This window comes from Sinocyclocheilus rhinocerous, unplaced genomic scaffold (genome assembly GCF_001515625.1).
Source record: "Sinocyclocheilus rhinocerous isolate Xijiao unplaced genomic scaffold, SAMN03320098_v1.1 scaffold466, whole genome shotgun sequence".
NCBI classification, from domain to species: domain Eukaryota; kingdom Metazoa; phylum Chordata; class Actinopteri; order Cypriniformes; family Cyprinidae; genus Sinocyclocheilus; species Sinocyclocheilus rhinocerous.
The window spans coordinates 900,379-926,765 of record NW_015631145.1 but is presented as its reverse complement, the minus strand read 5'-3'; the positions used below and the strand labels follow the sequence as shown (position 1 = coordinate 926,765).

The window sequence follows — 26,387 nt, the reverse complement described above, 5'->3', positions numbered from 1 at the left end:
GTGTTAGGACCGTCTGTAGCAATAGGAATAATCCCAGCATGGTTATTTCCTATGGCAAATGTAGATATAAATTTAAACAAAAATAAAGAAATATATGAAAATAATACTAAAGTATATATAGAGAAATACATACAATCTAATTATTTTTCATACTTACAGATATTTACAGACGGATCAAAGGTACCAGAATCTGGGGTGACAGGTATAGGAATATTTATTCCAGAATTTGAAATAAGCATATTCAAAAGATTATCAAATAATTTAGCAATATATACAGTAGATTTAGTTGCAATAATGGTTGCATTACAGTGGATAGAAGATGTTAGACCAGATATAGAGTAGTTATATGTTCAGACTGTCAGCGCTAAACAGTTTGGTTTCATATAAATCCATTAGAGAAAACATGTTAAATGATATATGTATGACATTAAAATCTCTAAATAGTATGAGAATAGATGTCAAATTTTGTTGGGTTCCGGCTCACACAGGAATCAATGGAAATGAAAGAGCAGATAAGTTAGCAAAAAAGGCAACCAAAAAAAAAAAGATATCGAGATTGAAGTCCCATTAGGAAGAGGAGAAATTAAATCAATTTTAAAATCAAATATTCAAAAAGAGTGGCAGAAGAAGTGGGACATAGCTGATACAGGAAGATTTTATTACAAAATTAATTCATCAGTTAAAGAGGTATACAATTTTGGAAGATGTAGGAAAGACGAGGTGATTTTAAATAGATTACAATTTGGGCACACACAGGACTAAATGCATGACTATACAAAATAGGTAAACATATTACAGGTAAATGTGCTTTTTGTGGGGTAATAGAAACCGTTGAACATGTAATATTAAAATGTCGGAAATATAATATAGAGATAATTATAATGATAAAGAACTGAAAAGGTAATAATAAAGAAAAAAGAAGATAAATTGGATATTAGGAAAAGGATTAAAAGAATGTATTAATCAAAGAATAGTAATGAAATGTATAGTAGAAACAGGATTAAACAAACGAATTTGATAGTTAATGAAATAAATATAGCAAAGGAATAGGGGAACACACAAGCTGGTTTTTTAACACGCAGCAGCCAGAAATACAGCTTGGGTGAACCCGAAATAAAATGAACAATAAAATAAAATAAAATATTAATAGAGACGGGACTATCATCCATGTATAAATATAAACAGTTGGTGGCGGTATGTCGCCAAAAATTCCAAAGAAGAAGAAGAAGAAGAGCTCGACGACTCGGAAGCGCATTGAGCGGAAGTGGGGTTTTTTCTCATTCCTCGTGTCGCTCTTCCTTTCCGCCTGCTCGAGTACGCCATTCACACACACGCTGCGAAGGTAACGATGAAAAACATGTATTAAAGCGTTTATATCCCTTCCACCCTCATTAAAGTATACACATCTGGTTGTTAACATACTTATATTCGTGTTTTAACCCATATATGTCATATATGGCTTGTCAAAACGATGAATTTGAACGCGTTCTGTAAGCGGTCCGTGAGTGCGATGTTTCTCATTTAGAAGAGACCATGAGCGAATCCACACCTCAGTTCTGTGTCACTTTATTTTCTATTCCTCAAATAAAGTAAGAGTTGGTTGAATCGTGTTAACTGTATTATTGAGGTGCATCGCCAGAATTTTAATGTGTGTAGGATGTAAATAGTTCGTGGTCATTTAATGTGCTCAACTTGAGGACAGGTCGCGGTAATCTTTAATTTTGTTTAATTGTCAATATAAATTGTCTATATTGAGCAGGACCGTATGCTTTGTATTATTAATTGAAAAATATTGCTTTTTCAATTTAGACACTCTTGTTCTTATTGAATTTATTTAGAATTTTTACCCCAGGTGTTTAGTTATTTTGGCCACACACCTGTGATTTTTTTGGGTGTTTTCTGGACACCCTTATGTACATAAAATGATATTCTCATTTGGTTTGAAAGATGGCTGAAGATTGGGAGGCTGTGCCAGCTGTTGCTGAATCACCAGAGATCAAACTCTTTGGCAAATGGAGCACAGATGATGTGCAGATCAACGACATCTCTCTGCAGGTGTGTTTGACACATTCATGGAAATGAACAGCTTTTCTGAGAATTGCTTTTTATTTGTCCATTAGCCCTGACATATGAAATAATAGTCAAATCTTTTCCCCCCCAAATAGAAGTTTATAATAATTTTTTAGACAAAATGTAGAAACATTTACAAAAAAGTTTGCATATGTGACCCTGGGCCACAAAACTTTTTGAAATTGAGATTTATACATCATCTGAAAGCTGAATAAATAAGCTTTCCATTGATGTATGGTTTGTGAGGACAATATTTAACCAAGATACAACTATTTGAAAATCTGCAATCTGAGGGTGCAAATACATCAAAATATTGAGAAAATCGCCTTTAAAGTTGTGCAAATGAAGTGCATAGCAATGCATATTACTAATCAAAAAGTTTTGATATATTTATGGTAGGAAATGTACTAAATATCTTCATGGAACATGATCTTTACGTAATATCCTAATGATTTTTGGCATAAAAGGAAAAATTGATAATTTTGACCCATACAATGTATTCTTGGCTGTTGCTACAAATATACTCGTGCTACTTAAGACTGGTTTTGTGGTGCAGGGTCACATATGTGGTTTTTTTTTGTATCATGTTTGATATATCAGGCTTATAGAATAGAATAAAATATACTTTATTTTCCCATCTCTGGGAAATTCATCTTGGACAACCATGACATGGCCAGTACACAACATACAATAAATTACACAACCCAAAAAAATTAAAAAGCTACAGTATTGATATGACATCTCATTTTTGCAATTCTCTATTGAATAATTTAACCGCATTTGGCACATAGTATATATGGTATGAAATAGGACAATAGTATTATAGTATGATACGGCAATATGGAGCTCATACTCGGAGGAATAAACATCTTTGTCTTTATTTCTCTATATATTTATATTTTCGTGTGTGTGTGCATTTATAAATATTATATAGCTCTATTTTTGTTGTGGACTAAATGAAATACAATTAAGAGATGTGCAGTAACATTCATCAAAAGTCTGTTGTATCATATTTGATGCTTTTAACATTTCTAAAAATGTATTAGTCAAGTAAATCCAAGTTGCTTAAGCCCTGTAAATGTTCATATTAAAATATTAATAGGAAAGTTGAGTTTACTTAATTAAAATCAATGAAGATTTCATGGCAAGTCTTTTTAGAAAGTGTTTTTAGAATTATATTAAAAGATCTTTTGCTTACTAAAAAGGGATACACTCTAAATCAGACAGCAGATGGCATGTAGTAGGTTTTTCAGTAACATTTTGATCATATTGGTGATCTAGAGGCTGTAGAAATTCATGTATCGGATACAGGTCAACATGTGTCTCTCACTTTCATTAGGATTACATTGCCGTGAAGGAGAAATATGCCAAATACCTCCCTCATTCCAGCGGCAGATACGCAGCCAAGCGTTTCCGTAAGGCTCAGTGTCCCATTGTGGAGCGCGTCACTAACTCCATGATGATGCACGGACGCAACAACGGCAAAAAACTGCTGACCGTCCGCATCGTCAAACACGCCTTTGAGATCATCCACCTGCTCACTGGCGAGGTGAGACAACAGTTTTCCACAGAGTTATTAATGCCTGGTTGCCTTGGGTCTGACTTAAATTTATAGTAGAATGTAAATGTTGTATAACAATTTATCAAACTATTTCTAAGATGTTGTGACTTTCAAAAGGGTAGACAATGTTTAATGTTTTTTTCCAGAATCCTCTGCAGATCCTGGTGAACGCCATCATCAACAGCGGCCCTCGTGAGGACTCCACTCGTATCGGACGTGCTGGAACCGTGAGGAGACAGGCTGTTGATGTGTCACCTCTGCGCAGGGTCAACCAGGTCCGTTTGAGTGAGAGTTTGCTAAAACAAAGCCTAGATAGTTATTTGTCTATTGGCTAACCTTTTATTTTTGGGGGGTAAAGAAAGCAAATGAAATGTTCACAGTGAGACCAGGAACATGGCATTAAGAAAGTACATGTTATAGTAGACATGTTGACTTCTAAGGGACTTGTCATATGTTAGGATGCTTTTAGTATCCCAGGACTCTCTATTAAGCCTCTTCAGACTTGGGTGGCCATTCACAGAAAATATAGAGCACAGAAATGGCAGGTGAAGATATGGTCTTATGTGCGTGTTATGATTTTAGGCCATCTGGCTGCTTTGCACTGGTGCAAGAGAAGCTGCTTTTAGGAACATCAAGACTATTGCAGAGTGTCTTGCTGATGAGCTCATCAACGCCGCCAAGGTGAGAGAAACAATCTGATTGGAGCGTTTTACTTTTACTGTGTTGTCAACACTTTCAGGGCATCTACAGTATATAGTCTTTTATGAATCTTTTTATTTGATTGCTATTTTAAAGTTTTTTTGTCTATTGCAGGGTTCCTCCAACTCTTATGCCATCAAGAAGAAAGATGAGCTGGAGAGAGTGGCCAAGTCTAACCGCTAATCTCCATTTTGTATAAATGCTTAAAATTGATCAAAAGTGATGATAAAGGCATTTATAATATTACAAAAGATTTCTATTTCAGATAAATAGTGTTCATATCGATATCGGAATTATATCGTATCGACCGAAATTAAGAAATATATCGTGATATCAATTTTGGCCATATCGTCCAGCCCTATGCTGATATAACCACTGTGTTTTGCATCAGGCAGTGTACATGAACATAAGGGTGAATTGTGGTGTTTCTACAAAAGTGATTTTCTTTTTGGCTAATCTACCTCAGAAAAGTCACATTTTTTTCTGTCCCAAAGTAATGTCTAAATCTAGTCAATGCTCAATTTATGCAGACTATTTCAGCAGTTGTGTGGTCAAAAATGACAACTGTTTCAGTTTTTTTTTTTCTTTAAGTCTATTTCTGTGCACTGTTCAGAGAACCTTTTGTGCCTTGTTTTTCATCTAAGCTGCCTTGAGGAATCGGTTTAGTAAAATTATGATTTTTGAACATTTAACATCTAATTAAATTTGTGCTGCTGGTCTACTCTTGCCAGCAAAGGCGTCACATTGTAACCTCAAGGTTATAAAAACGTATAGTTACATAGTGAAAGGTAAGCCAGCTTTTTTGAGGTGTGGTTTGACACTACACTTTGTCTGCCTGCATGATTAAATGACATGGGGTGTAATGGGGCATTCAGAGACCTCTGTCAACGATGTTTGACCTCAGAGCTGCATCAACAAACTGCTCAAGCCTGAATTAAACTTTCAGGGTGGAGACGCATTTTTAATGTTTAAAGGGGAGGGTTAGAGGAAAAGATGATAATATACTGCTTACATCTGATTTGAGGGTCAGATCACTGATAAAGCTGATCAGATAATGTACAAACTGGAATTGTACAAACTGGACTTTCAGGTCGTCTTGTATGAAAAGAGTTGCGTTCTTCTTGCCTTGTGTGGACTAACAGGAGAGAAGTTTGCCATGGGTTTGAACTTCACTTTCAACAATGACTGCTGTGATACTCTACTCTGCAATGGCATCTCAAGCAGGTCTGCTTTCTTCTGGTCCCAGCACCCTGCTCTCACTTCTTCTGACATTGTTTTATTCACAGTAAGCTTAACTAATGGACTCCATTACAAAAGATCAGGTAAGATCATTAGTGAAGTAAAGAGTAAAAGTTGCTAATATCTTTGATACTCAGTACAACTACAAAGTACCCGAAAAGATACTCAAGTACAGTAACTAATTACATTTACTCCAATACTTTACACCTCTGTCTGCATGTCATGTCAAATCTAGTCGAAGAGAACATTGATTGGTGATGCATTGGCTTGACGAATGCATGTTGTATTTGTTTGATGACCATTGTGTTTACGCCATAATGAATTTTCTGTTTCAGTCATACAGGAGCTGAGTCCAAATGTCATAATAACAAGTGCCAAACAGGAGCACAGCTTGACCCAGTTTATCGAAAAGCTTAGTAAACACTTCAGTTTTGACTAAATCATTCATTTAGGTGATTACCACAGATAATCTCGCTTAATCATTCTTTTCAAGTTTAGACTATCAAATCGATGTCTAATTTTGCTTCAATTTCAGAATTGAATCGTGAATATAAGCCTGAAATAGTCATGTTTTCAAATGCAAACTTTGGTAAGTACTTACAAATAGCTTTATTTTGTTCTGTATCACAATTCAGAGGAAAATGATGTCATTTTGTGGAGCACAAAAGGAGAAGTTTAGCAGGATGTTCATGCTGCACTTTTCCTTATATTACATTGAAAGTGGATGGGGATGCTAATGAATTTCAAAGATGACAAAAAAAAAAAAAAAAAGCTTTGATCTGTGTAACGTTTTGACCTAGCTAGTCTTTCCCCAATATCATTTATATACCAATAAAAAATAAATCATAACAAGAAGTAGAAGTATTATGAAATACTGCATGCGTGCATGAAATTTTGCTGCATTTTACCAGCTTAGTGAAAAACTCACATCTTTTACAGGCCTGGAGGTCAGCACACCTCCCGTCTCTCCCTCCCACCATCACAGAGAGCGAGAAAATCCCATATCTCTCCTCCTGTATCCCATCAGACTTAGTGCTGATGGTGAGACATCAGAGGTGTTTTATGCTGGATGAATAAATGGGCATATCATCACGATCTTCTCTGCCGTAGATTAGGTCAATAGGAGGACTGTTGAAGTGTCTGGAGAGGAGGAGAGTTGGCTTAGACCTGGAAGACAGCAGTACGGGCGTCCCCATATTGCAGTTTTTGACTTGCACACTGTAAGACATTTGTGTGTCAGTCACTTGTTCTTCTTGTTTTTTCAGTGAGTATAAAACTCTGCTTTATTTATTAATTATTTTGCAGGAAAGATGTTGTGTACATCGACAGAGACATATACAGGTTGGTCGAATGAACAAGTCCCATCCTTTATTTTCAACTTTCTGGAGGTATAAAAACCTGTTTGTACTTTCTCCTCAGTGCAGTCCAGATCTTTAAATCTGAGCTGCGTCCTTCCGTATTTAAGCTCCAGTCAGGCGAGAAAGAAGGATTGAGTCTTTATGGTAAAATGTATTTTTTTTGTGCACCATTTATAAATCCTGTCATGTTTTTGTGAAGGGGTTTTGAAACTGGGGTTCACAAGTGAGTGCTAGGGGATCCATGACAAAGTTTCAATAAAAGTGGTGTAAAAAATGTAAAAACAAATAAATAATAAAAATAAGTTTGAAATAAATAAATTAATAATTTGATTTAAATAAATAATAAAAATGTATCAAAATAATATAAATATATTTAAATTAAAAAATCTGTATATCTAAAAGTACAGTGCTATAGTGAGTAGAAGAAATGCAATAATAGAAACCTTATATTTTCTAAATAATATTTAGCACATATTTATAATATTAGTTTTCAAAGTTTAAATCAGTAAATTTATATTCTAAATATGCTAAATTACCTGTGAATATTTTAAGAAAATTTTAGGATAGTGGTCCCTTGCACAAAAACATTGAGAACCCCTGTTTTAGTGAGTAGTCAGAAAAGTTGAGAATGGTAATTGTTTAGTGGAAAGTTATAATTTATAAAAATGTTTATTTAAAGGAATAGTTCATCCATTAAAATTAAAGTCTTTTTTTTAAAAATCTTATAATAATGCCCATGCTGATCTTTTGCTTGCAATAAAAGTGAATGGGAATAAATACCCACGTTGTGTTTTCGGCAGGTGTTCTTAATCGATGTCAGAGCAAGTTTGGCTCTCTGCTTTTACGGTAAAATTCCGGTTTTATAACAGATAATTTAGCACATTTAAAATGTGTTTAAGCCCTAACTGGATGAAATATAGACTTCCTTTTTCTCCTCTGTCTCAGGCAGTGGTTCCACAGACCTACTCGAGATCTGAACATCCTGAAGAGGCGTCAGGAAGTGATGCGTTTCTTCACAGCCCCTCGTAACTTTGCTGATCTTAACACTTTACAGAGTTGCCTGCGGAATATCAAGAACATCTCGGTACAGTTTTCAGCATTTTGTCTAAAAATCAACATTGTTTAATCAGAGCCAAATTACAGAACAACAAAAGCCACCCAAATGAATTGACTCTTGTCTTGTCTTTCATACAGACGTTGCTGCATAAAATGTCTCGCTCTAACCCGAAGGTTGCCATCTGGCAAGGCCTATATAAGGTGTGGGCACAATAGTCAGTTAATTAGTTGTTCCTTAAGAGGATTGGCTATCCTGTTTTTTTTTTTTTTTTTTTCTTCACCATGTTTCTCTAATATCAGACAGTGTACATTGTGCATTAGGGACACTGTTCGCTCCATGCCCCAGTGCATCCAACTTTTCAGTGAAATCACTCAAAACTTCTCCGATGATCTTTTCTACATTGCCACATACATCAGTAAAGTGGTGAGACTGAATAATGGACTAAAGCATGTTCCATTTTTTGTTGCAATTGATGTTTATGTTAAATTATTACAGACTTAATGTAATTGCCTTGGGTTTGTCATTCTCCATTGCAGGTGGACTTTGAAGGAAGTATAGCTGAGAACCGATTCACTGTTAGGCCGGATGTTGATCCTGTTATTGATGAGAGAGAGTGGTTTTCCATTGATTTCTTCAGTTCTGATGGAATAGTAACTGAAGGTGCACAATATATTGGTGGCTGATATATCATTCACAGATAACTAGGAAAATGAAACTGTTATTTAATTACCCGCCTTATTTTTCAATGTGAAATTAAGTTATTTTCTGTGAATGCGCAAGACTTCAGATTCATATTGCCATTATACATAAAAAAAAAACTTGAAGAATAATAAAGTGCAGTAAACGGTAAAACTATAACCTATCCGGTTTGTGTGTCATCTACATCCCTCTGCTCAGGAAGTGATTAATGCTGCCCTCCATTCATTAAAGTGTGATGTGTTACCTAATTGTTGACACAGAGCTGTTAACATAAAGGTTGCGGGTTCAATTCCTTGTTGGAATGACCCAATAAATGAAGAGTCAGTGAGGTGGCCATTGTGCCCCTGAGCGGGCCACTTGACCCCAGCTTGCTGCAGGATGTCTGTTCCTGTAATTAGTGCACTGCAGCAAGTAAATGGCAAGCAGCTGTAACAAGCAGCAAGCAGAGCTGTTTCATTTAATAAAGAAAGAGCTTGCAGTTAGTCACAGAATTTCAATTTATTATGACATTTTTGTCCCACCAAATAGAATTCCAAAAATAATGATTGTTTCCAAACAGATTACCCAAATACTCCTAAAATCCTCTCACACCATTGATTATGCAAACAGGAAGTCCTTCCCTAAACTCATGCCATTGGTAAAGTTTTAGAATTTTTATCACATGTTAATGTAAAAAATATGTGTGATATAACTTGTGTTTGTTTGTTTGCTGGCTTTTATTGTATTTGTTATACTTGTATTTTTTTTAATTGTTTTTGCCATGAAAATAGCCTTTGATGCTGATATGGCATTAAATAAATATACTATACTATACTATACATGCCATTGGTTGAGCCATCTGTAGACATTTTGAACCACTCAAACACACTGCTATGTTGAAAGGGGTGAATCAGCCTATTAAAGGTCTAATTATATAGTGATCTCTGCATATTCAACTTTGACAAGATAAAATATTTTAAAATGGAAAAAAATTGCACATTTCACCTTAAGAGATCTTATTGAAATGAACAAAATGAATGGGTTTTAGAGATGCTAATTGATAATGAACAGCATACGGTAGGCATTTCAAGGCAAATTTTGTAGTAGTACATACAATCAAATATCTGAAAAAAAGTTAACGGATAGTGCTTACATTTATTTATTTATTTAATACACGAGTTTCACAATTTGAGTTGAATTACTGAAATAAATGAACTTTTCCATGACATTCTAATTTATTGAGATGCACCTGTACATGATGACATCCTGATATTTCATTCTGTGTTGGATGACAGATTGAATTTTTACTGTCAGTGCCAAGATTACCCAACATGCTGGATAAACAGAGCTTTGAGATTGAGGGTCTTGATTGCATTGTGAGTATGCCAGTACTTTTAACACAATATCTTCAAGGCAACACCATATTAATTTCCTCAAATATTCTGGATAGGATTTGTTTTAAACTGGAAACTGCTTGTTGTACAGACTTTGTTTCGTAGATAATTTCAGTCTTATGTGTGCTTTTCTATTTTTGATTCTTGTCTTCTGTTTAAGATTATAGTTTGAAAATCTTACCTACTTTATTGCATTTGGATCAAAGTGCTTCCTTTCAACAGAAAAGCATGATAACTAATCTTAATTGAAAAGCATGGTCATGGTACTGTAACTAATATTAATCACAGAAATTGAATGTGCACACGTGGAGTACATACTTCAGGCCTCTTTGTCTTAGACTCATTAATGTTTGAGGATTATTTTTGGATTATTTCAGTTCCTATCAAAGGACCAACTGCATTACCGTAGCACTCGAACCAAAGAGCTGGACAGCATGCTGGGAGACCTGCATTGTGACACCATAGGTCTTTTCTTTCTTTCTTTCTTTCTTTCTTTCGAATAATGAATTAATTGCACAGAACCCTTACTGTGTCTTTTAAAACAGTTTGTAATCATGTTAATTTTTTCCAGATCTGGAGATGGCGGTAATGAGGAAGCTTCAGGCCTCAGTGCTTCAGCGGAGCGACTGTTTGTATAAGGTCATGTCTCTATGTGCAGAGCTGGACTGTCTCATTGCTTTAGCTCAGGCTTCTCTGGATCATGGCTACTACTGTCCAACCCTGACACCAAACCACAGACTGGCCCTGATTGAGTCACGTTACAAATCATCTCTTCTAATGAGATGGATTTTCTGATTTCTCTATTCTTCTGTTTATATGCTTATCCTTCTTTGTCTTTCAGACATCTTTTGCTGGAGCTGTGTACTCCAGTATTTGTGTCAAACACCTACATCAGCTCTGAAACTGAAGGCAAAGTGAAAGTTATTACAGGACCAAATTCCTCCGGCAAGAGCATCTATCTAAAACAGGCAAACCTAGCAATAAATATCACAGACCTCACATTCACGTTAACACCCTACATGGGCTAATTTCTAAATAAATAATAGAACATTTCATAGCAATAATTGAAAAGACTACAATGCAATTCACTTATATTACTATGAATGGGAGAAAGTGCAACATGCAATATAGTGGAATAAGTCCCTTCATTAGAAGTTCCAGTTCCCATAGAAACAGTCAGTGTCCTGAGATGCATGCTTTGGACTGCACATGCACATCTTACATGAAATAAGATTTAAAGATAAGAAACAAACAACATTCATGGGTCAGTACATGGCAGATTTTTATTGCTGAATTGAAATGTTATTTAAATGTGAGTTTGGCAAGCAGATTTTGAGAGTTTGGTATTTTCCCATTCAAGTAGATAGAAATTAGTCTTGCATGCCAGAAATAGCTTCCCGGAGGCGTTACAAATATGATTATTGAGTGAACTGACTTTACTTGAAATGGACTTTACTTAAAAATGAACTAAAGACAGGGTTCCATGACTCTTGTTTGGTAATGATCCTAAATGTAGGCATTTCTTCATTTTTGTAACATCTTGTACGGTCTCTAAAGGTGGGACTGATTGTGTTCATGGCGCTGATCAGCTCAGATGTTCCTGCTAAAGAGGCAGAGATTGGGCTGGTGGATGGAATCTTCAGCCGTATGCATAACCGTGAGTCTGTATCAGTGGGTCTGAGCACCTTCATGATAGACATGACCCAGGTGAGGCCATCACACCCTCCTGAACACACACAAAGGCCCTGTATATTTTTTTATTTCTGTAACATCCATCTTTGATTTTGTAAATGTTTCCAAAGTGTCATGTCCCTCATTCATGTAGCTTGAATTGGTTTTGATAACTGTTTGCAAGGCTGCCATTCAAAACTGATGAGTCATTGAAATACATAGAGAATTGCAATATCATCCTTCTGCTGTTTTCTAATAATTATGATTCCTGTCTAGATGACTCATTCCTTGAACCACAGCACTAGGGATTCTCTTGTTCTAGTGGATGAATTTGGTAAAGGAACCAACACTGTAAGTTTGAAATAACCAGGAGGAGCAAACAGGACTTATAGAAAAGCATGAAGGCATTTCAACTAATATTGTGTGTGTGTTAATGATGCAGGTGGATGGATTGTCTCTTCTGACCGCATGTCTCAATCACTGGCTGCGTCGTGGGCCACAGTGTCCTCACTTACTTATGTCGACATGCTTCCACAGCCTCATACAGCTGGGCTTGATCTCTGATTCTCCACTGCTGGCTTTACTGGTGCCACAGAAACATGCTATGACCAGAAAATACAGTTTTCATCAACCATTTCTGTCACTGTGATTTCAAGACCAATAAACCAATTTATGCATTTTTGGTTTTTGTTTGGAAGGCTCTAGAGACAGCTATAGAGGGAGAAGAGCTGGTGTTTTTGTACCAAGTAAAAAACGGCATCTGCCAGTCGAGTTGTGCAGCTAATATCGCCACTCTGGCCGGCATTCCCGATGACTTGGTCAGGAGAGGAGTGGAGGTATGATACAGTCATTTTTTTATATTGAATTCAGATGTGGGTCAGATGTGGGATATTCTTGTTATCTCCTACTTTCGACCATAAAGGTGCTACATTGCCTCAAAGCTAACAAAAATATGTTCTAGGAACATTTTGCTAATATTCCCATTCTGAAAACATTAAAACTGTTTTTAAACGCTTTTTCTTGGTCATGTGAATCTTAGGGCAAGACACTACAGGCAAAAACATTGTTTTTTCATGCACTGGTCAATTTTGAGATTTTGGGCAATTTGGGCAATTTTATTTCCAGACTAGTGGAAATAAAACATGCAAAATAGACTTTTAAGTGTTTGTTTTATTGCACTTTATTTATTTGCATCTGTAGATTTCAGTTAAAATACATATCTTTAAAGGCTGTTTCCTCAAAATGAGTTTCCTTTTTTATGAGTTTTTTTATTTTATTTATTTTTTGCTTTTTAAATGACCATTTATTAGGGGTGCTCCGATTGATCGGCTACCGATCGCTATCGACCGATAATCGCTTTGGGAAGTTTGATCGGCGGTCTCTAAAAAGGCCGATCTCATAAACCGATCTCAAGCTGACTATGCACCTACCGTGAGAGGTTTGGCATGACATGTAGCGGCAATAATTATAATGCTGAAAGTGAGGTACAACTCATATTTCTTTATAAAATAACTTACAAACTAATTTGAAAAGTTTCTGTGAGACATATTTTCACAAACAGCATGAGTGAATCACCACGCGCGCTCTCTCTTTACCTCTAAAAATGCCCAAATGGCTTCAAATCACCGCATCGCGTCTGCACTATAAGCGAGCTGCACGCTGCAAAGACACAGGAATTGTCACTTGCACAATCAGTGCAGTGCAGAGGCAGTGTCGCATCGTCACTAATGTCACTTTTTAAGTCTTGCTAGTGTTTAAGCCATTCAGCACTCGTGCGCTCTCCTAGAGATGGGTGCGCTCATGCACACTCAAAGCGCACACACATAAGGCCGCCTCACATACAGCTCACAAAATCAGGCTTGTGCTGTGTGTAAGCTATTGTGCAACCATTGTAAAAACAAAAATGTACTGCATGATCAAACATTTAGGTGAGATAACTATATATTTTTGAAAAATGTCTAACCACCCCACAAGAGTGAGAGAGGGAATTCCCCCATTTTCAAAAATGAAATTCAGGCCCTGAATGAATGTCTATAAAAATCCTGATTGAAGCATCACTATAAATAAATCTTCATGATAAAAAGAAGGCTTTAAAAAGATCTGTATCAGTGATCGTATCGGCAGATACTGCTTCCTGTGATCAACATTTATGTAACGTCCTGCATCTCTGTGAAATCAATGTTGTGGATATCTGCATGAGTTTTCAAGTTCAAAGTCTAACTTTGAGTAGCAATCTATCACTGTTATCAAAACGCTGTCAAAACGTTAAATGTGTGCATGCTGTTTAGTTTCTGTATGACATTATGGGATTTGATCTCCTAAATATCATCATCTATGCAGGTGTCAGAGTTATACAGAACAGGAAGAACCTTCAGAAAGATGGACAGGCCATCTTCAGATGAACAGTACAGCAGGTATGGGATGGTCTGAACAGCAAAACAATTATTTTTAAATTCTGTCCTCCTCCTACTCAAAATATATTTCCTGATTCAGGTGTGTTGAAGATGACCCTGAGCTCGATCTCGATACTTACTTGAAAGACGAGGTGCTCCCAACTCTTGAAGAGGTGTTGTGAAAACATCGTAGCTGAACTGTGGGACTGTGGGTTCATTTTGTGGTGAAATGTATTTAATTTCAAGGTTTCAACATTCACAAACGCAAGCATTTAAAGCTGATGGTTTGAATTATATCATACTTGCTCCTGTGTTCCAAATTGGAAATGTTTCTAAATATTTTAATGACATCAAATTGGAACAGTTTTAAACAGCAGCAAATGGCTGTGGTATTTGTTTTGATCTTTTTTTTTTCTTTTTTAAATTACTAGATCTTGCAGATATAGTTCACATACCTAATTTGAACTAACCATTACAGTGCTTTCTACAGAATGCCTTTTTTGGCACAAAACATTTTTCATCAGATTGATTCAAAACAATCTTTTTTTTTTTTGTCTTGTTGTGCGATTCAGTTGAGTTCAGATTCAGAATCAGTTTGTAATAGTCCTTTGTTCATGATTTGAACATATTAATCATGCTATATGTTTGTTTTTGCAGCGAGTAAAGATATTTGAATAGAAAGGCATGTTGTCTTAGCATTAATTTGCTGTAAACAGGCTTTTTTTATTTCATCACCTTCAGTTCACAGGAGCACCGCCACCGAATGGTAGTGCAGAAAACACGCCAATTATTAACTCTCTAGGGGCTGACTTGATTTCAGAGGACCGTTAATGAGTTTCCTCAAGTAATCAGTTGTCAACAGTAGAAAGAAACAACAACTTGCTCCGAGTTTATCAAATCAATTTAGTTCTCGAGCCATCTGTTGCTAGAGAACCAAAAAAACCTTACCTTCTGTGTGGGAAACCGAGCAGATAGAGAACGCCCACCACAAGGACCTTAAATAACATCCACACCATTTATTGCAGAATCAAATGCACTCAGTAGAGTGAAGTAGAGGTTTGTTAATGGTAAGCATTTAGGAATAGTTGCTAGATTATTATTTATATACTATTATAGTATTTATTAATGTTTTGAATGATTTTGAATTTCATTTATATTTACAGTTTTCTTTTAAATTCAGCTTTCAGTAATTTTGCTATATGCTTTGGTAATATTTATTATTCTTTTTAAATATTTAAATATGTAGCTTTAAAGTCCATCCGTTGTGAGCCAAAAGGTTTTTAAATTGCTTTAAATTATTTTTGGTTACAACAGACTTGAGAAGTGTGAATTTAACCAATCTAACAAGTGCAAATTCCAGATTTGGCTACAAAAGAAGAGTAAGAGAGAGTCTACAGTGTGTTTGTGACGTACAACCCTGGATAATTTGTACAAATGAATTCAAGCCATCTATTCAGCTTTCTGAGTGCTATTGTGATGAGCTATGTGCTGAGGTTAGTGAAATGCATCTACATCCACAAGTAACAGTTGTTATGCTATAATGAATGAATATACTGTCCACTTGTGTCATTAACTGTGTTGATGAAACAAATGTTTGAGATTGATTTTGAGCTGCATTAGGTGCTGTTATTTTGCCATAATGACAAAGCATGTGCATTGGCTAAGTCAGCAAAACTGACACCATTCATTTAAATCGTTAAACATATCTGTGATGATGTAGCACATTTTAAACAAGAGCTGATTGGGCTGTCTTACATATACTTCATATGGATTGAAAACAATACCAAAAACAACATCTATAATGAATAACAAGATATTTGTCTGTTTATGGTGTAAAATCTCATGAATGCATTACGCTCACAGTGTTTTTGGCATATTGATGCACTGTAAAATGGTCTGTCAGGTCTTTTGTATGCTGACATTTAAAGTTACAGCAGCAAAAGTATTAATGAAGGTAAGATCAGGTAGAAATAGCTTGCTAAGATATGAATGTTTTTTTTTCCTGCAGTTATTAAGAATGCAAAATGTTAAGTAGGCTATAGCTATTGCAATATATATTATAATATAATAGACAGATTTTAGCAACCTTTCCACCTTCCCGCAAATAGAAAGTGAAACGGCTGTAAAAAAAACAAAAAAAACAAAACAAAACCATTTTCTGCTCTGTATCATCTGTTTATACTGGGGGGAAAAAGAGGCTGCCCAAAATAAGACATAATGTGTCTTGTCCATCACATCTTGACCCAAACGTGCAGTTCATTTGAAATTTGGATGACGTTATCTTTTTATATTTGTGTCAGATTTGTACACAGTAAGCCTCCCCCTTTTCATTAAAAGCCATTCCAGAAGATACTTTTGTTGGCATTAATGGCCCATCACACGATTACTGCTATTCTGGAACAACAATTAAGTGTTTCTGTTGTAATTTAAGGTGGATACTTGTCAAGTCGGAGCTCTTCATTTTTGCCACTTACTGTCAGTTTGTGAAGGGAGAAAATGACATTTGACATTTGCGGAGGCAGATGATGAAAGGGTCAGTCAGTCGCTCAGGATTTAGTGTCTTGCTGAAGAACACGTGAGTGCCGGGGGTTTGACAGAATAAGATAAAGTCGGCATTTAACGTTTTTTTTTTTAATGCTTCCTGCTTTCTTAATAGATTATTTTCTCACCAAAACACATTTCAAAATAATGATCAGATTTATTTGCTTGCAAAAATTAAAGCTTCAGTTAAAACAACCTTATGTTATGCTCTATTGACATAAGTACTCAGTAATGCTAATTAACTACATACTATCCATAATTGTGTTGTGCGGTTGCTTATAATTATTATTATGCAATATGTGTAACATTGGCAAGAGTAAATCATAATGGAAATCATTCTCACAGAGTTTTATAAGGTCAGTGTCAGACACCATGATAATCCCTCAGATCTCTTGTTGGACTCAACAAGCAATTGTTTGGCATGCTTTGCACCTTTTAATGAAGCCCCATCAGATAAGCTCTCAGTCCATCACTTTAAATGCATCAATCCTGACACCATTTTGTCCATATGCATTAATCTCTCTAAGTCAATTTACTCGAGGTATAAAAACCACCGCTGCGATGTGGAAAGTGACAGGAGAGTTTGACTCTTGCGGTCACTGGCCAATACAGGCACCTCTTCCTAGTAAATCTGGCCCTTGCAGGGACGATCATGGTCTGCTTTGGCTTCAGTATCACTACAGATTTGAACAACTACTTCATCCTTGGACCAATGTGATGCGCCTTTGTAGGTTTTATGTGACACTGGGAGGTGAGTGATTGAAGTTGGTTGCTGCAACCCTTTTATATGTAAAAACCATCTCATATGACTATCCAGCCATGTCTCCTGTTGATTTACAATGTTAAAGTCTTGATTTTGTCCAATTCCCTTTAGGTTTGAAGTAGGTCGCTTATGGCTGCTGGCCATTGAAAGAAGTGATGTGGTCTGTAAGTCCATATGGAGCTTCAAATTCACTGCATGACATCCTTTGGATGGAATTGTCTTGGTTTATGGCCATAGCTTGTATTACTGCACCGCTTTCTGGCTGGTCTAGATGAGCATCTTTTCATTTTAAACTCCTTCATTTTATCTTGGTTAATGTGTAAGTGGGGTCAAGAACTTAAAGGTGTAATGTGGCCTAGTGGTTAAAGTTTTGGGCTAGCAGTCATTGAAAAGTTGAAGGTTTAACGAGATCTTCAAACAAGACGCTTTACCTCATGTTGCACCAGAGATGTCCCTAAAGTGTGCTTTGGTTACTTTGGATAAAAAGCATCTGCTAAATGACTGCTTGCTTAAAGGAAAAATGAAAATTTGCTCTTTACATGGCTTGACAGGCCACATCACAGCAGCAAGAACATGTGGCAGGTCCATAATTTTCTAAATCTGATTGCTGTCACCACAAGAAAAGCGATGAAGGTTTACAGATTACAGGGAGTTATTGAGGATGTGTGGTGTTGACAGCAGATTGGCTTCTTGGCTCCCTCTAGTGGTTAGTCTCTCAAATTGTTTACATGATGTGCATTGCTTGAGATTTTTGCCAGTTTAATTTTCATTGTTATACATTTCTTCATTTGAATGTGATATTCTGATAATCACGTGTCTATGTTGTTTTGAACAGAAACGCCACTTCGGATATGGAATGTGGTGTATCTGGAGAGAGAAAGTGAAGAAGGATGTTCTTATCTTCATGTTGAATCATAATGAATCAGCAGCAGTGAAATGAAACAGTGGATTTTTATTGGACAAAAGCCCTTCCACACTTCTGCTGTGAGTAATTTCGTTTTTGTGGCTGCTTTGATCCTGATAGCATGGCTCAGGATTTGGACTCTGGTCCAAAATCAGCATGAGCAACTTTGATTGCAAGAAGAGCCAGATGATACATGCAGCCAAACGCCTCCTCCTGCATTCTCTCTATCTGTTTCACTCTCGTTCTCGTTTCAATTTGCTGTTTGTTTAAAAATACACTGTAAAGCGTGTACATTTCCTTGTTACCTTAAAAAGCTATTTTCTCATCCGATCCTTGATGCAACCTAATGTCATCTGGGAAATCTTAAACCTATCATAACTCAAGAACGACAACAAGAATGTACATTTTGCTTAAAGAAACTGAAGCCTTTTTAGCTATTACATGATTTTCATTACAGTCAAGCACATTTCTCTTTCAAATTCTCATTACTGTAATGAGATGCATCCAAATCTCATTCACATTACAGTAATGCAAAACACAGTGATATGTTATGGAAATGGTAAATGTCATGACAGTATTTGTTGTTCTGCCTTTGATTTGTGATGAAATACAGCAAATATTTGCTGTATTACAGTAATGAGAATCACTATTTAAATACTCAAGTAAAACAGTGACAATTTAGGAGAACATGTGCTTAATTGTCATCAAAATAGTGTTTTAAAGTAATTATGTTTTTGCTAGAGTCTAAATTTGTTTACATTCACATATCAACCTTGCAAATTATACTAATTTTCTCTTTATTAGGAAGATGCAAATATTCATTACATACAGTACATACATATTCATTCCATGTCCTTTGCTTTTTCATTTCTCTTTCCAGCTTCTCTCTGGCTTTTCTCGGTTTAGCACATTCCCCTTGCAGTTGTCTTCTAATCGATACGGTTTTCCTGCCTTGTATGTGCCTCTGTGTATGTGAGAGATGGAGAGAAAGAGCGAGTGTAAATGTATGTATTGATATTTCAGGTAAATTGCATCGCTCTCTTACAACCCACTGAATTTTCTGAGACAGCTTGATGCTCATTGGAGACTGTAATACATGTTCTAATTACATTAATGCAGGAGACTATGAGCCTGGACACATCACGTCTTATAGACAGACAAAAGACGAGACAATGCAAAGTTGTTTCCTCTAATCGTGGTATTTAAAACACAGACAGTGCTCTATCGGCATGCTTGTCTGTCACTATAATGCTAGTCACTATCGGCTTAATGCTGTGAAAAGATCTTTCCCAGACTGACTGTGCACTATATATATCATGCACTAGAAAACAGATTGTTCTGTCTCTAAAAGCTACATATTCAGAGCTATTGTGCAGTGACTGCACATTTGAATTTTATATTAATGCACAAAGTATCTACATTGCTTGGCAACCATGAACAGCCTACAGTTAGACTGTATTACTGTATTAATTGGTAGAAGATTAGGTAACACTTAGCCTATTATAGCCATTATATATAATGCATTATAACAGTATTTTAATGCATTAATTATGCCTTGTAATTAAAATAGCACAGGTTGAAGATGCAATATGTACAGAATAAATGAAAACCAAAAGAGTGAGTTTAGCATGCATGAGAGGTGTTTTAAGGTTTTAGTGACCTAAAATAAGAGGCCTTAACTTTTGTTTAAAAATTATTGTAAATCAAAACCTTATAGATTTTTATAAAATGGTAACAGCAATTCTGAAAAAAAAACAATGCATTGACTATAATATATACAAGGTTATTCATAAAGTATGTTGTAATGCGTTATATATTGCAATAAATAATTGTAACCACAGTTAAAATGCATTATAATATTTGCAGATCCCTTGTTACACCTGATCTCTGCAGGACACCGGCCCTCGAGGACCGAGTTTGGAGACCCCTGTTTTAATGCATTATACTTAGTATTGATAAGTATTATAATGTGTCACTGTGGTTATTATTCATGTGCATAATACAAGGCATAATTAATGCATTAACTAATGCATTAAATTATTTTATAATGCATTCTACATAAAGGATTCAATTAAAGTGTTACTGAATATTTTTCAATTATTATTAATTAAAATGTCTAAATAAATAATGAATGAATGTATTTAACATTGGTGTTTATATGACTGGTATCACAATTTTATAAAATCAATAAAGGATATATTATAAAATCAAGACCTTGTTTGCAGTGATTTTACAAAAGTAAAGGCCACTTATTTTAGGCCCTTAAAACACCCCTCACATGTGCTAAAATCACTGTAAAGTATGAATAGTTTATGTCGGAATTTAATTTATTCTGTACATATTTGCATGTTCAGTCAGGGTGGTTTTATTTCAGTTACACTTGAATGACTGTTCAATTTTCTCTTTATTAGGAAGATGCAAATATTCATTACATACAGTACATACATATTCATTCCATGTCCTTTGCTTTTTCATTTCTCTTTCCAGCTTCTCTCTGGCTTTTCTCGGTTTAGCACATTCCCCTTGCAGTTGTCTTCTAATCGATACGGTTTTCCTGCCTTGTATGTGCCTCTGTGTATGTGAGAGATGGAGAGAAAGAGCGAGTGTAAATGTATGTATTGATATTTCAGGTAAATTGCATCGCTCTCTTACAACCCACTGAATTTTCTGAGACAGCTTGATGCTCATTGGAGACTGTAATACATGTTCTAATTACATTAATGCAGGAGACTATGAGCCTGGACACATCACGTCTTATAGACAGACAAAAGACGAGACAATGCAAAGTTGTTTCCTCTAATCGTGGTATTTAAAACACAGACAGTGCTCTATCGGCATGCTTGTCTGTCACTATAATGCTAGTCACTATCGGCTTAATGCTGTGAAAAGATCTTTCCCAGACTGACTGTGCACTATATATATCATGCACTAGAAAACAGATTGTTCTGTCTCTAAAAGCTACATATTCAGAGCTATTGTGCAGTGACTGCACATTTGAATTTTATATTAATGCACAAAGTATCTACATTGCTTGGCAACCATGAACAGCCTACAGTTAGACTGTATTACTGTATTAATTGGTAGAAGATTAGGTAACACTTAGCCTATTATAGCCATTATATATAATGCATTATAACAGTATTTTAATGCATTAATTATGCCTTGTAATTAAAATAGCACAGGTTGAAGATGCAATATGTACAGAATAAATGAAAACCAAAAGAGTGAGTTTAGCATGCATGAGAGGTGTTTTAAGGTTTTAGTGACCTAAAATAAGAGGCCTTAACTTTTGTTTAAAAATTATTGTAAATCAAAACCTTATAGATTTTTATAAAATGGTAACAGCAATTCTGAAAAAAAAACAATGCATTGACTATAATATATACAAGGTTATTCATAAAGTATGTTGTAATGCGTTATATATTGCAATAAATAATTGTAACCACAGTTAAAATACATTATAATATTTGCAGATCCCTTGTTACACCTGATCTCTGCAGGACACCGGCCCTCGAGGACCGAGTTTGGAGACCCCTGTTTTAATGCATTATACTTAGTATTGATAAGTATTATAATGTGTCACTGTGGTTATTATTCATGTGCATAATACAAGGCATAATTAATGCATTAACTAATGCATTAAATTATTTTATAATGCATTCTACATAAAGGATTCAATTAAAGTGTTACTGAATATTTTTCAATTATTATTAATTAAAATGTCTAAATAAATAATGAATGAATGTATTTAACATTGGTGTTTATATGACTGGTATCACAATTTTATAAAATCAATAAAGGATATATTATAAAATCAAGACCTTGTTTGCAGTGATTTTACAAAAGTTAAGGCCACTTATTTTAGGCCCTTAAAACACCCCTCACATGTGCTAAAATCACTGTAAAGTATGAATAGTTTATGTCGGATTTTAATTTATTCTGTACATATTTGCATGTTCAATCAGGGTGGTTTTATTTCAGTTACACTTGAATGACTGTTCTAGACATTGGTGCCTAACTTAAATCTTTCTTTGCCTTTGCAGAGGCATTGAACATTTCGCAGACTATAACGGGAGCATGACAGAGTGGACATGAGACAGAGAATGGAAGGTTGCAGCCCATTCTGGGTTCAGTTAATGAGAGGTAGGTGGTCTTTCAGAGAGGAGGAGGCACCATCATGGCCTTTAGCATTTGGCAAAAAATACTCTCATGTTTATTCATGTGGGCTTTCTCGTGGAGCCCAGAGGAATAGGTGTATTGCGCCATAATGAAACCAAGCTACAGGCACGCACGATATGCTCGAGTAGAACTTTAATTGCATTTGGCTTCCACTAATTTATCATTTCTAGATGAGCTTTTCGTTTTTTTGTCCCTGTATAATCATTCTCAAGTTGGCTTTTGTGAATTTTTTTAATTGTCTGATGTTTGGATCAACCAAAATGAGTCTTTGTCGTGGTTAAATTATTGCATTGTTTCATGGCAACAAGCTACAAACATGGTACTCGCTATTCATAGCCATGATGTGAGTCAGGTTGACTTCCAGAGGTAATGTAAACATTGATTCATGAGGTGAGATTTGAAATTCCAATTTTTAGGCGATGGGACACAGGGCTGTAAATATATATTGGAATAACCACCTCTGCATGTGTGCGACGGTCTATAGCATGAGTCTGTGATAATAGGATTCATGTAGTTGATGGGGTTTGTATGAGCTTTGTGTTGTGGGGGTTGGTCCTCTTTGGATGAATCCGATGTCTTTGGCATCGTCTCGGAATCTCTTTGGTGCAGTGGGACAGCAGCGGGACAGCTGTTACCAATGACCAGAGGAAAAACATTGATTCCTTTTCTTTCTGTCGGGCTTTTGTCTGAGAAGGGATGGGAGGTTGCCAAAATCACTTTTAATTGGCTGAAGGTGCATATAAAGATTTCTTTGTCTAGACTAATAGTGGAGGCAATAGGACAATGCTCAGTGTAATCATCTCTGATAATTTCCCAAAATTAATTTCTGCCTTATATATGTTATTGTATGTTTGTCATTACAAAATAAATATACATTTATTTATGTATATATATATATACATATATATATATATATATATATATACTTACAGTATACAGTTCATGTGTCCCTGTATATAGTCCCTATATATTGTTCCTATGTCAATAATTACTGAAAGCACTAGTGGAAATGCTTTCATTTGTTGTTTTCCTAATTCAATTTAATTATTTTTGTCATTGCAAATTGTATTACCAGCATAACAATTAGAGTTGAATCGAAATGTGCATGTATAATATTGCATTATTACCTTTGAGTATAGGGAAAGGCATATATTGGATTGATTAAATACAGTTGTAAATTAAAGTTCAGGAGGAGCATGTTCATCTATTCCTGTCAATCACAATGCAATATAAACTGCAGCTTATATCATTCTTCTGCTACCCCTCCACCATCCAAAATCCCCTTTTATTTCTAATAATTTCTGTTATATATTCAGTAATTATGTAGTCGAGGGGATTTAGAGTTTGTGAATGAGCATTTGGTATAATACGTACATGTTGCTTGTATATAGATGTAGTGTAGGTAAAAAAAAAAAAGATCAGATTATTAGTGGTGATGTTTTTTAATATATGTGCTTTATTTGTGTTTTTCTTAAATTTAAGATTTTATAGAAATTATATTTTAAATTGTTAAATATAATATATAAGTTAATATATTCATATAAAGTCTAACAATATTTGTTTTTGTATTTTTTTTTTCAGCTGTGGGAAAGGTGTCATGGTTGAGATCAGCAGCACTTTGCTCATCTTATCAACAGAGTCCTCGTCTTTCATTTGGTAAAATCAAGACCTCACACGCACAATGCATGAGCTCATGCCTCAGAGGACTTCACTCTCTATTTGTATCAATCACTCTTCCGAAAGGACAATTAAGAGCAGAAGACTTTTTGTGCCACTGAGTTTCTGTAGGATTACCAATCACAAGCAAATCTCACTGTGACATGTAGAAGCCAAACGTCAGCTTCAAAGAGTCTGTCTTTGCTCCAATTAGCTCTCCGTCTTACTTTCCCAGCATCCTTTGCATGTCCAAAAGGTTCCATTGACTGTTTTTTTTTTCTCTGAAAATAATTGGTTCCAACAGAGATCATTTTAAATGTATTTTTAAGGAGAGATTCACAGAAGAACACTCGCAAATTTGAGGTCTGTCCCACAAGCTGTCATGTTACCGGTCACATTTTCCTTTTTTAAGTTACAATTTTCAGTAAGTCTGCAAGAACGATTCATCTTGCTGGAATTATCAAGCCAGCACTGGTGGAAGGCTACATTTGCATTCCTTCCAACAATTATTTCACTGTTGTTTTTGCTCCTGAGACTCCTGCACCAGTGAGAAACCCACATTCATTCATATCAATTAGCCACGGGTCTGTTACAGCTGTTTACACGGCCAGCGTCACGGCATAAACGAATGAAGTGACCATCTGGATCGAGGAGACCCGCGAGGAGGTTCTGGAACACCAGAAGTCATGAACTGGAAGAATAGCTTGTTTCAACAAACACATTTTTGTTTCAGTTAAGCCAACCAGAATGTACTAAAACACTTTATGATCTTGGAATAAGCTACCAGACTGTCTCTGTCCATCTCCAGCTGGTGGCCTTTAACACTTATTAAAATGCATAGTCAGTTGTGTACATTCGTTTCTTAAAAAGGCCTTCAGTTTCATGATGGAGTGCTCACTTCAACATCAACTGCTGACAAAAAGGTCAGTGGAATCCAGTGTTACAGCAAATGGTTAAAGAAATAAACAATTTACATCTAAAGCTTTTTGATTTTATTAAGAATTGAAGATAAAGCAACCATTTTTAGATTTTCTGAGTTCTTACGTGTCCAGATGACAGCTTCCATTATATAACTTGCAGAGTACAGATTGCTAGTAATTAAAAACATGTATGTAAAGCTATTAATGCAATGAATATTTCATGACTTCCTTTCAGTTTAAATCCTCGAGCCTGTAGCCTCTAGGGACCAGAGTCCATGTCGAGTAATTGAATCATTTCTTTGCTCAACAATGTAAAAGCCATTTGAATCTCATCGTGATGTCACGTTTCTTTGAATTTACAGGCGGTTGTAATAATTGAATGAGGATTTTAATAGTGTTATGACTGTGATTGTATAATATTCTGATGAATGAAAATAGTTAGACATCTTGTATAGGCTGAAAACAAAGAAAATGCTGCATTTTTACTGACTTTTTTATTTCTAAGTTTTACTGAATGTTTATTTCTTTTTATAGATATGTGAGGCGAAAGGACCCAAAGATGACTTCTTAGTACAGAAATGCATTTGACATGGATTCGAAAGTGGATCTGAGCCACTGACTAATGATTAGCATTTCCACTTCGGGATTACAGGACACTCCTACATCGCATTATGGTTAAATTATTTGATTATATTAGGGTTAAACTTATCTACACTCTTAAAAATAAAGGTGCTTCAAAAGGTTCTTCAAGCGATGCCATAGAAGAACCATTTTTGGTTCCACAAAGAACCATTCAGTCAAAGGTTCTTTAAAGAACCATCTCTTTCTTACCTTTTTATAATCTGAAGAACCTTATTTCGCCACAAAGAACCTTTTGTAAAACAGAAAGGTTCTTCAGGTGTTAAAGGTTCTTTATGGAACCATTTAGACAAAAAGGTTATTCTATGGCATCGTGAAGCACCTTTATTTTTAAGAGTGTAGAGTGAGTGTTCTCCTTATACAATCTGCATCAAAGCAGCAAATATACTGTGATTTTTAATGCCGCACAGAGCTGATGTGAATATATTGCTGGAAACAATGTGTCACATGCTAAATTTTGATCAAAAACAATACACATGCTGATTAACATGACGGGCCGACAGTGTGAAGACACAAAAGGAGCAGACTTTGCCAGTTAAAGATGTGCAGTGCTTGCATTGTGTATTAATTTTTATAATTTCATCGGTCCATCATTAAAGGGATACTCCACCCCAAAATGAAAATGTTGTCATTAATCACTTACCCCCATGTCGTTCCAAACCCCT

At 35.6% G+C, this 26,387-nt stretch overlaps 2 protein-coding genes across 2 annotated transcripts; both read left to right on the top strand.

The window, feature by feature from the left end:
- The first annotated feature begins 1,245 nt into the window (after positions 1 to 1,245).
- Positions 1,246 to 4,544, top strand: rps5 (ribosomal protein S5). The gene is made up of 6 exons (XM_016554377.1): positions 1,246 to 1,342; positions 1,948 to 2,055; positions 3,410 to 3,619; positions 3,778 to 3,906; positions 4,214 to 4,312; positions 4,445 to 4,544. The coding sequence occupies exons 2-6, from the start codon at positions 1,948 to 1,950 to the stop codon at positions 4,511 to 4,513; spliced, it is 615 nt and encodes a 204-aa protein (XP_016409863.1). The 5' UTR covers positions 1,246 to 1,342; the 3' UTR covers positions 4,514 to 4,544.
- Positions 4,545 to 5,628: 1,084 nt separating this feature from the next.
- On the top strand, positions 5,629 to 14,302 carry msh5 (mutS homolog 5). Its single transcript, XM_016554387.1, has 21 exons — positions 5,629 to 5,652; positions 6,509 to 6,610; positions 6,680 to 6,789; positions 6,875 to 6,910; positions 6,989 to 7,071; positions 7,728 to 7,773; positions 7,873 to 8,011; positions 8,122 to 8,168; positions 8,305 to 8,407; positions 8,521 to 8,634; positions 9,500 to 9,511; positions 9,958 to 10,038; positions 10,434 to 10,521; positions 10,628 to 10,784; positions 10,865 to 11,024; positions 11,614 to 11,763; positions 12,004 to 12,078; positions 12,170 to 12,313; positions 12,426 to 12,563; positions 14,068 to 14,141; positions 14,221 to 14,302. Exons 1-21 carry the CDS (start codon positions 5,629 to 5,631, stop codon positions 14,300 to 14,302), a joined length of 1,965 nt encoding a protein of 654 aa, XP_016409873.1.
- Positions 14,303 to 26,387: the final 12,085 nt, after the last annotated feature.